General features: G+C 53.6%; 1 protein-coding gene across 1 annotated transcript; it reads left to right on the top strand.

The window, feature by feature from the left end:
• The first annotated feature begins 4,197 nt into the window (after positions 1–4,197).
• On the top strand, positions 4,198–10,992 carry LOC128905403 (feather keratin-like). The gene is made up of 2 exons (XM_054191475.1): positions 4,198–4,464; positions 10,927–10,992. The coding sequence occupies exons 1-2, from the start codon at positions 4,198–4,200 to the stop codon at positions 10,990–10,992; spliced, it is 333 nt and encodes a 110-aa protein (XP_054047450.1).
• The last annotated feature ends 1,498 nt before the right edge of the window (positions 10,993–12,490 follow it).

Here is a 12,490-nt window from a genome sequence, read left to right as displayed (position 1 = left end):
CTTTCAGGTAGCTGTAGAGGGCAATGAGGTCTCCCCTCAGCCTCCTCTTCTCCAAACTAAACATGCCCAGCTCCCTCAGCCTCTCCTCGTAGGACTTGTTCTCCAGACCCCTCACCAGCTTGGTGACTCTCCTCTGGACGCACTCCAGCACTTCAATGTCTTTCCTGTAGTGAGGGGCCCAAAACTGAACACAGTACTCGAGGTGAGGCCTCACCAGTGCCGAGTACAGAGGCACGATGACTTCCCTACTCCTGCTGGCCACGCTATTCCTGATACAAGCCAGGATGCCATTGGCCCCCTTGGCCACCTGGGCACACTGCTGGCTCATGTTAAGCCGGTTGTCCACTAACACTCCCAGGTCCTTTTCTGCCGGGCAGCTTTCCAGCCACTCTTCCCCAAGCCTGTAGCGTTGCCCGGGGTTGTTGTGACCAAAATGCAGGACCCGGCACCTGGCCTTCTTAAACCTCATCCCATTGGCGTTGGCCCATTGATCCAACCTGTCTAGATCCCTCTGTAAAGCCTTCCGACCCTCAAGCAGATCAACACTCCCACCTAGTTTGGTGTCATCCGCAAACTTACTGAGGGTGCATTCAATCCCCTTGTCTAGATCATCAATAAAGATATTGAACAAGACTGGCCCCAAGACTGAGCCCTGAGGGACACCACTGATGACCGGCCGCCAACCAGATTTTGCTCCATTAATCACAACTCTCTGGGCACGGCCATCCAGCCAGTTTTTTATCCAGCGGAGGGTACACTTGTCTATGCCATGATTCTCCAGTTTCTCCAGGAGAATGCCGTGGGGGACGGTGTCGAAGGCCTTACCAAAGTCCAGGTAGACAACATCCACAGCCTTGCCCTCATCGAGAAAGCGGGTCACATGGTCATAGAAAGAGATCAAGTTGGTCAGGCAGGACCTCCCTTTCCTAAACCCATGCTGGCTGGCCCTGATCCCTTGGCTGCCCTGCACTTGCCTTGAGAGCTCACTCAGGATGATCCTCTCCATGATCTTTCCCGGTACCGAGGTCAGGCTGACAGGCCTGTAGTTTCCGGGATCCTCCTTCCGGCCCTTCTTGTAGATGGGCGTCACGTTGGCCACCCTCCAGTCATCCGGCACCTCTCCTGTTGACCAGGATTGTTGATAGATAATGGAGAGAGGCTTGGTGAGCTCTCCTGCCAGCTCCCTGAGAACTTTTGGGTGAATCCCGTCCGGCCCCATAGACTTATGCGTGTCCAGGTGCATAAGCAAATCATTAACTACTTCCTCCTGGATTACAGGGGAGTTGTCCTGTTCTCCGTTCTTATCTTCCAGCCCAAGAAGCTGAACACCCTGGGGGTAGCTGGTCTGACTATTAAAGACAGAGGCAAAGAAGGCATTAAGTAGCTCAGCCTTCTCCTCGTCCTTGGTTGCAAGGTTTCCCCCCGCATCCAGTAAGGGATGGACATTCTCTGTCACTCTCTTTTTGTTGATGTATTTATAGAAACTTTTTTTGTTGTCCCTTATGTTAATTGCCAGGTTGAGTTCCAGCTGGGCTTTTGCCTTCCTGATTTTTTCTCTGTATGACCTAACACGATCTCTGTACTCCTCCTGAGTTGCCTGTCCCCTCTTCCAAAGGTGATAAACCTTCCTTTTTTCCTTAAGTCCCATCAAGAGCTCTTTGTTCATCCAGGCCGGCCATTTTCCCCGCCCTTTAATTGTGCGCCTCATGGGGACAGCCTGCTCCTGGGCCTTTAGGATTTCCCTCTTAAAGAGCGTCCAGCCTTCCTGGGCTCCTTTGTCTCTCAGGACTACCTCCCACGGGACTCTCCCAACCAGGGTTCTGAACAGGCTAAAGTCTGCCCACCGGAAGTCCAAGATGGAGGTTTTGTTAACCCCCTTCCTTACCTCACTATGGATGGAAAACTTAACCATTTCATGGTCACTAAGCCCAAGACGGCCTCCGACCTCCACGTCCCCCACTAGCCCTTCTTTGTTTGTGAACAGTAGGTCTAGCAAGGCACCTCCCCTGGTAGGCTCACCTACCATTTGTGTCAGGAAGTTATCCTCCATACACTCGAGGAACCTCCTAGCCTGCCTGCTCTCAGCCGTGTTATATTTCCAGCAGATGTCTGGTAAGTTGAAGTCCCCAACTAGAACAAGGGCTGGCGTTTGCGAGACTGCAGCCAGCCGCTTATAGAATACCTCATCAACCTGCTCATCCTGGTTGGGTGGTCTATAGCAGACTCCCAGCACAAAATCACCTTTGTTAGCCTTCCCTTTCACCCTTACCCATAAACACTCAACTTCTTCATCACTGGAGTCTACCTCTATAGAGTCAAACAACTCCCTAATGTACAGAGCCACACACACCCCCCCTCCTTCCTTGCCTATTCCTTCTGAAGAGCTTATAGCCACTCATTGCAGCATTCCAGTCATGACCATCATCCCACCACGTTTCCGTGATGGTGACTATGTCGCAGTTGTCCTGCTGCACAATGGCATATAGCTCATCCTGTTTGTTGCCCATGCTACGTGCATTAGCGTAGATGCACTTGACCTGGGCTACTGATTTCACCCCCATCTTTGGCCCTTGACACTCAGGTTCATTACCAGCAGGCCTGGTTTTATCCCCTTCCCCCTTAACTTTCGGCTTAAAGCTCTGTCCATGAGCTTTGTTAACTCTTAGCCTAGTACCCTTTTCCCCTTCTAGGAAAGGGTTTTCCCAATGTTCTCTAGCAGTAATTTCTAAACGTCTATCACCGTTCTCTGATGAAATGTCAGAGTGGGAGTCCTCACTAATGTGGTCTCCTTCAAACCATGGCATGCTTTCCTCAGGTTTAATCTTGACAGGCCCAGTTATCTCCCCTTCCCCCCTCCTATCTAGTTTAAAGACCGGTCAATGAGCCCTGCTAACTCCTGCCCCAAAATTCTTTTCCCCCTCTGCACTTCGAACCAACCTTCTGGCACAAGCTCCCCATGGCAGCACACACTTCACCAACTCTCTTCCCCAATACGACCCCCTGGCCACCACAACTGGTAGAATCACAACAAACTGAATCTTTGCACGAGGATCTGGACATCATCTACTTCCACCCAGTCTGCCCACACGGGCTCAGCTGGAGCACCTTGTTCAGCACCATGTCCAGTCAGGTGTTCAGTATCTCCAAGGATGGAGTCTCCAACACCAGGCTTAACAACATCCACAGCCTTGCCCTCATCCATCCACTAAGCGGCTCTCCTTGTCAAAGGACGAGATCAGGTTAGGCCAGCAGGACTCTTCATAAAGCCACGCTGACTGGGCCTCATCACCTGGGTGTCCTGTATGTGCCATGTGATGGCACTCAACATGATCAGCTCCATAACATTTCCAAGCACCAAGGTAAAACAGAGAGGCCTTTCTCTCTTATACTTACCAACAAGAGGGTCACCAAGGCACCCACAAAACACACCCAACGGGAAAAGCCAGCCTCAAAGACAGCCGTAGTCACCTGGGATCAAGGCTGGGATGGAGCAAATGCAGGGGAAGGGGCAGCACCTCATGACTGCCACACCATCAAAGTGCACAACAGACAGGGCTGCGAGGAAACGGGGGCCCCTCTTCGCAACACACCCACAAACCACACCACACCAGTGCCACGGCATGACCTCACTGAACACACCCCACCTCTCCTACGCTTTAGTCCCGTCTTCTGTTCAGCCTGACAAGCGACAACAAAACCAAGTCTTTGGCCTCTAATACTGGAACTTGAAAGCTGCCGGCGCGGCCAACTGGACACGTCCTCAAGTGGAGGACACGAAAAGGGAGTGATGTGGGAAGGAAATGACACCCCACCTGATTACTCGCCAGGCTGTGGCATGCAAGAGCTGCTTGCTGCAGAAAACCATCATGCGCAAAGTCTCTCCCACCCCTCCAGGACCAGCATAAAAGCCGGCCCAGCAACTCTCCCTCACACACTTCTCCTCACGCCTTCTCCTCCACCCTCAACAAGGTGAGCCTCAACCCCATGACCCTCCTTCTCCTCACCCACCTGACCCCTCTCCTCCACCACGCTCTGCCCACAGCCTCAACACCCCTCATTCCGCCCCACCACCACACTCCCCACAACCCCACACCATCCTCCACACTCCCTCGCCCTCCTCCAACACTGACTCTCACACCCCCACGACCCTCACCTTTCTCCACACCCTCTCTTCCAGGGACCCTCCACATCACACACATGGCCTGCAACGACCTCTGCCGCCCCTGCGGACCCACCCCGCTGGCTAACAGCTGCAACGAGCCCTGCGTCAGGCAGTGCGAGGACTCACGCGTCGTCATCCAGCCCCCCACTGTGGTGGTCACCCTGCCAGGACCCATCCTCAGCTCCTTCCCCCAGAGCACCTTTGTCGGATCCTCCGCATCCGCTGCCGTGGGCAATGAACTCAGCGCCCAGGGAGTGCCCGTCTCCTCCGGTGGCTTCGGCTATGGCTACGGCTATGGCTTGGGAGGCCTTGGCTGCTACGGTGGCAGAAGAGGCTGCTACCCCTGCTAAGGGCCCTCGCCACCACCCCTGACACCAACCATGGCAAACTTGAACCAACAGCATAAATGGAGAACACACCTCCGGGCCCTTCCTAGCACACAGACCTGCTGGCCACGGATCATGCTCTCAAGGCACCAAGGAAACAGGGAAAGGCCAGCGCCAACTGCCTGGAACCACGGCCCATGCACTTCCTCCTCTTCTCTCACTTCCTTCTTTGCATCGCCCCTTCTCCTATGTCCACTACTCTCCGCTGCAACCACTCCCGGACAAGCCAAAGCCCAACAATGATCTCCACTATGCCACTCCCACTGTGGGCCAAGAAGACCTCGGTGCTTCGGCAAGATCTACTGCACTTAAGGGACTTCGCCTGATGGTTGCCCTACTAACACCTCAGACCATCTCCCTTCCCCTTAGCACCTCTGCCTTTGCAATCTTTTCCCTTAATAAAGTTCTCTTGCATCGCAGCCTAAGACGCCTCCACTTCCTTTCTTCTCACAAGGTTCTTCCAACCTCACCCAACACAAGGCCAGGGCTACAGAGACCATTAGGGTGCCTGGAAAAGGGCTACAGGATCTCTCTTAGGAAGTATGTCCCCAGCAAATAAAAACAGCACAGGGCAGAACAGGGGAGCTTCCAGAACCTCACACAAGACCTTCACTTGACCAAACAAAGCTTGGACATGTTAATGCACTTCTACCCAAGACTCTCACACAAGCTCCCCATGGCAGCGTGCACTTCACAGAATCACAGAATCAGAGAAACTTCAGACTTGGAAGGGACCTCTAGAGATCATCTAGTCCAACTCCCCTGCTAAAGCAGGGTTGCCTAGAGCCCATTACTCAGGACTGCATCCAGGCGAGTCTTGAAAATCACCAGAGAAGGGGACTCCACACCCTCCCTGGGCAGCCTGTTCCAGTGCTCTGTCACCCTCACTGTAAAGAAGTTTTTCCCTGTATTTGAATGGAACTTCCTATGTTCTAACTTGTGCCCGTTGCCCCTCGTCCTGTCACTGGGAACCAATGAAGAGAGTCTGGCACCATCCTCCTTCAACCCACCCTTTAGATACTTATATGCCATAATAAGGTCTTCCCTCGGCCTTCTCTTCTCCAGGCTAAAGAGTCCCAGCTCTCTCAGCCTTTCCTCATAAGAGAGATGCTCCAGTCCCTCAATCATCTTAGTTGCCCTACGCTGGACCCGCTCCAGTACTTCCCTGTCTCTCTTGAACTGGGGAGCCCAAAACTGGATGCAGTATTCCAGTTGTGGCCTCAGCAGTGCAGAGTAGAGGGGGAGAATGACCTCCTTTGACCTACTGGCCACACTCTTCCCTATGCAGCCCAGGATTCCCTTGGCCTTTTTGGCAACAAGGGCACATTGTTGGCTCATGGATAATTTCTTGTCTACACTTCACCAGCTCTCCTCCCCAGCATGACACCGTGGCCAGCACAGCAGGCAGAATCACAGCAAACACAATCATTGACTGCACAAGAAACCACTGGAGATCATCTGCTTCAACACAGACTTCTAAAACGGGGTCATCTCGAGGAGGCTCTCCACGACCATGTCAAGTCAGCTTTTCAGTATCTCCAAGGATGGAGTCTCCAAAACCTCCCTGCACACCCAACTCCACTATTTGACCACCCTCCCACGGAAAAAGCCTTGCCTTCTCTTCCAAGGAAATGGCACGTCTTTTCAGCTTTCTCCATTCCCCCTTGCCCTGGCTGTGGGCGCCCATGAGGAGACTCTGACTCCCCTCTCCTCATTCCCTCCTGTCGTAGTTTCAGCTGGGCTAGAGTTGACTCTCTTACTAGCAGCTCGTACAGTGCTATGTTCTGGATTTGGGATGAGAAGGCGGTTGATAGGCTACTAATGTTTCCGGGTATTTCTAAGCACTCAAGGCCTTTTCTGCTCCTCAAACCGCCCCGCCAGCAAGTACGCTGGGAGTGCAAAAAAAAGGCTGGAGGTGACACGGCTGGGACAACTGACCCCAACTGACCAAAGACGTAGTCCATGCCATATGACGGCATGCTCGGTATATAAAGCTGATGGAAAAAAGAGGCGGGGGATGTTCAGACTTACGACATTTGCCTTCCAAGCAACCAGTATGTGTTGTGGAGCCCTGCTTTCCCGGAGACGGATGAACACCTGCCTGCCACGGGAAGTAGTGAATTAACTCCATGTTTTGCTTTGCTTCATGCACAGCTGTTGCTCTACCTATTAAACTGTCTTTATCTCAACCCATGTGTCTTTTCACTTTTATACTTCTGATTCTCTTTCCCATCCTGCCATGGCAGGAGTGAGCACGCGGCTGCGGGATCCTAGTTGCTGGCTGGGGTTCTGGAATCATAGAATGGTTTACATTAGTAGGGACAGAATCCCAGAATCCCAGAATCCCAGAATGACAGGGGTTGGAAGGGACCTCTGGAGATCATCTAGTCCAACCCCCCTGCCAAAGCAGGGTCACTTGGAGCAGGTGGCACAGGAACACGTCCAGGTGGGTTTTGAATATCTCCAGAGACGGAGACGCCACACTCTCTCTGAGCACTCTCTTCCAGTGCTCTGCCACCCTCAAAGGCAAGAAGTTCCTCCTCATGTTTAGATGGCACTTCCTATGTTCAAGTTTGTGTATATTACCTGAACCTTACAGATCATCTAATTCCAACCCCCTGCCATGGGCAGGGACACCGCCTACCAGACCAGGTTGCTCAAAGCCCCACCCAGCCTGGCCTTGAACACCTCCAGGGATGGGGCCTTCGCAGCTGCCCTGTGCAACATGTTCCAGTGTCTCACCACCCTCAGAGGGAAAAATGTATTTCTCATATCTCATTTCAATCTACCCGCGTCCCGTGTGAAGCCATTACCCCTCCTCCTATCACTACGTGCCCTTGTAAAAAGTTCCTCTCCAACTTTCGTGGAGGCACCATTCAGACATTGGAAAGCTGCTATAAGGTCTCCCTGGTGTCTTCTCTTCTCCAGGCTGAACAACCCCAACTCTCTCAGCCTGTCCTCACAGCAGAGGGGCTCCAGCCCCCTCATCGTCTTCGTGGCCCTCCTCTGGCCCTCCTCCAACAGGGCCATGTCCTTCTTCTGTTGGGAACTCCACAGCTGGATGCAGTACTCCAGGTGGGGTCTCACGAGAGAAGAGCAGAGGGGCAGAGTCACCTCCGTCCACCTGATGGTCCTGCTTCTTTTGACACAGCCCATTATGCTGACACAGCCCAAAACCCGTTGGATTGCTGGCCTTCCAGCGCACATTGCCCGCTCATCTTGAGCTTCTCATCCACCAGCACCCCCAAGTCCCTCTCCTCAGGCCTCTTCTCAAGCCATTCTCTGCCCAACCTGAATTTGGGATTGGGATTGCCGTGACCCACGTGCATGACCTTGCGCTTGGCCTGCTTGAACTTCACGAGGTTTACACGGGCCCTCCTCTCAAGCCTCTCCAGGTCCCTCTGGATGGCATCCCTTCCCTCCAGCATGTCAACCGCACCACACACCTTGGTCTCATCGGCAAACTTGCTGAGGGTGCACTCGATCATAGAATCATAGAATCATAGAATTGCTGAGGTTGGAAGGGACCTTTAAGATCATCAAGTCCAACCTTTAACCTACCCTGACAAAAGCCACTTCTAAACCATGTCCCTAAGTGCCCCATCTACCCTTTTTTTAAACACCTCCAGGGGTGGTGAATCCACCACCTCCCTGGGCAGCCTATTCCAATGTTTAATAACCCTTTCAGTGAAAAAATGTTTCCTGATATCCAATCTAAACCTCCCCTGACATAACGTGAACCCATTTCCTCTCGTCCTATCACTTGTCACCAGGGAGGTCAGCCCCCATCTCTCTACAACCACCTTTCAGGTAGTTGTAGAGGGTGATAAGGTCTCCCCTCAGCCTCCTCTTCTCCAGGCTAAACAACCCCAGCTCCCTCAGTCGTTCTTCATAAGGTTTGTCCTCCAGACCCCTCACCAGCTTTGTAGCCCTTCTCTGGACACCCTCCAACACCTCGATGTCCCTCTTGTAGCGAGGGGCCCAAAACTGAATGCAGTACTCGAGGTGGGGCCTCACCAGTGCCGAGTACAGGGGGATGATCACTTCCCTAGTCCGCCTCACCACACTATTCCTGATACAGGCTAGGATGCTGTTGGCCTTCTTGGCCACCTGGCCACACTGCTGGCTCATATTCAGCCGGCTGTCCACAAACACCCCCAGGTCCTTTTCTGCCGGGCTGCTTTCGAGCCACTCTGCCCCAATCCTGTAGCGCTGCATGGGGTTGTTGTGACCCAAGTGCAGGACCCGGCACTCGGCCTTGTTGAACCTCATACCATTGCTCTCAGCCCATCGGTCCAGCCTGTCCAGATCCCTCTGCAGAGCCAACCTACCCTCAAGCAGATCAACACGCCCGCCCAGTTTAGTGTCATCTGCAAACTTACTGAGGGTGCATTCGATCCCTTCATCCAGATCATTGATAAAGATATTAAAGAGAACCGGCCCCAGCACCGAGCCCTGGGGGACACCACATGTGACCGGACACCAACTGGATTGAACTCCATTTACCACCACTCTCTGGGCACGGCCATCCAGACAGTTTTTTACCCAGCAAAGAGTACACCTGTCCAGGCCATGAGCAGCCAGTTTCTCCAGGAGAATGCTGTGGGAAACAGTGTCAAGCGCTTTGCAAAACTCCAAGTAGATAACATCCACAGCTTTTCCCTCATCCACTAAGTGGGTCACCTTATCATAGAAGGATATTAGGTTTGATAGGCACCACCTGCCCTTCACAAACCCATGCTGACTGGGCCTGATCACCCTGTTCTCCTGCATGTGCCGTGTAATGGCACCGAGGAGGATCTGTTCCATGACCTTCCCAGGCACCGAGGTCAGACTGACCGGCCTGTAGTTCCCCGGATCCTCCTTCCGGCCCTTCTCGTGGATGGGTGTCACATTGCCGACCTCCCGGGTTCTCCAGGACTGCTCATAAAGGATGCAAAGTGGCCTGGCGAGCACTTCCGCCAGCTCTTTCGTACTGTCCATGGCACCGACAAAGACGTTAAACAGCACCGCTCCCAGTACCGACTCCTGAGGAACGTCACTCCTCACTGCTCACCACTTGGACATCAAACCCTTAATCAAAAGCCTTCGAGTGCGGCCATCCATCCAGTTCCTTATCCTCCGAGTGCTCCATTGGTCAAATCCATGTCGCTCCAATTTCGGGACCAGCATGTTGTGTGGGACAGTGTCAGACGCTTTGCACATATCCAGGTACATGACGTCTTTTGCTCTTCCCTTATCCACCAACACTGTAACCCTGTCAGAGAACGCCTTGCTGAAGCCATGTTGACTGTCACCGATCACCTCCAAATATTCCATGTGACTTAGCAGAGTTTCCAGGAGGATCTGCTCCATGATCTTGCCGGGCACAGAGGTAAAACTGACCGGACCGTACTTCCCCGCATCTTCCTTGTTTCTTTTTTGAAAAATGGGCGTCATGGTACCCCTTTTCCAAACAGTGGGAACTTCATCCACAGCCTTTCCCTCATCCATCCACTCAGAGGGTCCCCTTGACAAAGAAGGAGATCAGAGTGGTCAGGCAGGACCTGCCCCTCATAAAGCCATGCCGACCTCTCATACGGTTTGTCTGCGTCTGCTGAATGCCTTGAAAAATGCCAATACAACCAAGGCTTTGGCCTCTAAGACTGGCAATTAAAAGCTTCCACCAGGGGCCAACTGGACACGTCCTCAAGACGGGGCCATGAAAATGGAGAATTAGGGAAAAGAAAAGACAACCCACCTCATGACTCACCAGGCTGTGGCATGCAAGAGCTGCTTGCTGAAAAAACACTCTCGTGCGCAAAGCCTGTCCCGCTCCCCCACGACCAGCATAAAAGCCGGCCCAGCGCCTCTCTCCCTCACACACTTCTCCTCACGCCTTCTCCTCCACCCTCAACAAGGTGAGTCTCAACCCCATGACCCTCCTTCTCCTCACCCACCTGGCCCCTCTCCTCCACCACGCTCTGCCCACAGCCTCAACAGCCCTCACGCCTCCACACTGCCACGCTCCCCACAGCACCACAACAGCGCTCCACACTCCCTCACCCTCCTCCAACACTGACCCTCACACCCCCACGACCCTCACCTTTCTCCACACCCTCTCTTCCAGGCACCCTCCACACCACACACATGGCCTACAACGACCTCTGCGGCCCCTGTGGACCCACCCCGCTGGCTAACAGCTGCAACGAGCCCTGCGTCAGGCAGTGTGAGGCCTCCCGCATCGTCATCCAGCCCCCCACTGTAGTGGTCACCCTGACAGGACCCATTCTCACCTCCTTCCCCCAGAGCACTGCCGTCGGATCCTCTGCATCCGCTGCCATGGGCAATGAACTCAGCACCCAGGGAGTGCCCGTCTCCTCCGGTGGCTTCAGCTTCGGCTACGGCTATGGCTTGGGAGGCCTTGGCTGCTACGGTGGCAGAAGAGGCTGCTACCCCTGCTAAGGGCCCTCACCACCACGCCTGACAACAACCACCCACACCATGGAAGCCACGGCATGGATTGAGGAGGCAACTCAAGCATGTTCTGGCACATGGCTTCACCATCCACAGCTCCTCCTCTCAAGGCACCAAGCAAGGAAGCAGGGAAGGGGCCAACCCAGACTGTCTGCAACCATGGCCCATGTACCTCCTCCTCTTCTAACACTTCCTTCTTTCCATCGCCCCTTCTGCTACGTTCACAACTCTCCGCTGCAAGCACTTGCTGAAGAGGCAAATACCACGTGGGACCTCCAGGGTGCCGCTCCTACTGCAGGCCAGGAAGACCTTGATGCTCTGGCAAGACCTAGCTCACACAGGGGACCTTGGATGATGGTCACCCTACCTGCAACTCAGACCGTCTCTCTCGCACTTAGCGCTTCTACCTTTGAACTTCTCTCTTCCCTCAATAAAGTTCTTCCGCATCCCAGTCTAAGACGCCTCCACTTCCTTTCTTCTCACAAAGTTCTTCCAACCTCACCCAACAGAAAGCCAGGGCTACAGTGCCCATCGGGGTGGGTGCAAGAGGGCCACAGGACCGGTCTTAGGAACTATGGCCCCAGCAACAGCAACAGCACAACAGAGGGGGCTTCCAGAACCTCACACAAGCCCTTCACTTAACAAAAGAAAGCCTTGGGCAACCTCACGCACTTCTACTCATGCCTCCAATGAAAGCTCCTCATGGCAGCACGCACTTCACCAGCTCTCTTCCCCAGCAAGACCCTCTGGCCAACACAGCAGGCAGAGCAACAGAAAACAGAATCCTTGACTGCACAAGGAATCTCTGGAGATAACCTCATTACACCCGACCTTCTCAAACATGGTCAGATTGAGCACGCTGTTCAGCACCAGATCCAGTCAGCTTTTCAGTTTCTACATGATGGAGACTCCAACACCTCTCTGCGCAACCGCTTCCACTCTTGGACCACCCTCCCACGGAAAAAGCCTTGCCTTCTCTTCCAAGGAAATGGCACGTCTTTTCAGCTTTCTCCATTCACCCTTGCCCTGTCTGACTCCCCTCTCCTCATTCCCTCCTGACATGGCTGCAGCTGGGATAGAGTTGACTTGCTCAGCAGCTGGTAGAGTGCTAGGTTTTGCGTTTGCGATGAGAATGGCGTTGAGAGCCCACTAATGGTTTTTGGTTGTTGCTAAGCTCTCAAAGCCTTTTCCGCTCTTCATACCACCCCGCCACCAAGTAGGCCCGGTGTACAGAAAAAGCTGCAAGGTGAGGCGGCCGGTACAGCTGACCCCAGCTGACCAAAGGCATAGTCCATGCCACATGAGAGCACAGTGAGGGAAGAAAGAAGCGGGGAATGTTCAGAGTTATGGCATTTGTCTTCCAAGTAACCGTTATGTCTCATGGAGCCCTTCTTTCCTGGAGACGGCTGAACGCCTGCCTGCCTTGGGAAGTAGTGAAGGAACTCCTTCTTTTGCTTTGCTTGCTTGTGCATCTTTTGCTTTACTT

Source organism: Rissa tridactyla, chromosome 2 (genome assembly GCF_028500815.1).
Source record: "Rissa tridactyla isolate bRisTri1 chromosome 2, bRisTri1.patW.cur.20221130, whole genome shotgun sequence".
In the NCBI taxonomy this organism is placed as follows: Eukaryota; Metazoa; Chordata; class Aves; order Charadriiformes; family Laridae; genus Rissa; species Rissa tridactyla.
The sequence above is the reverse complement of the archived record's forward strand: the minus strand, read 5'-3'. Positions and strand labels throughout refer to the sequence as shown.

Coding starts and splice junctions, on each gene's coding strand:
- LOC128905403 (XM_054191475.1), top strand. CDS start 4,198: ATGGCCTGCAACGACCTCTGCCGCCCCTGCGGACCCACCCCGCTGGCT. Junction 4,465..10,926: donor ATGGCTACGGCTATGGCTTG/GGAGGCCTTGGC, acceptor GGCTTCAGCTTC/GGCTACGGCTATGGCTTGGG.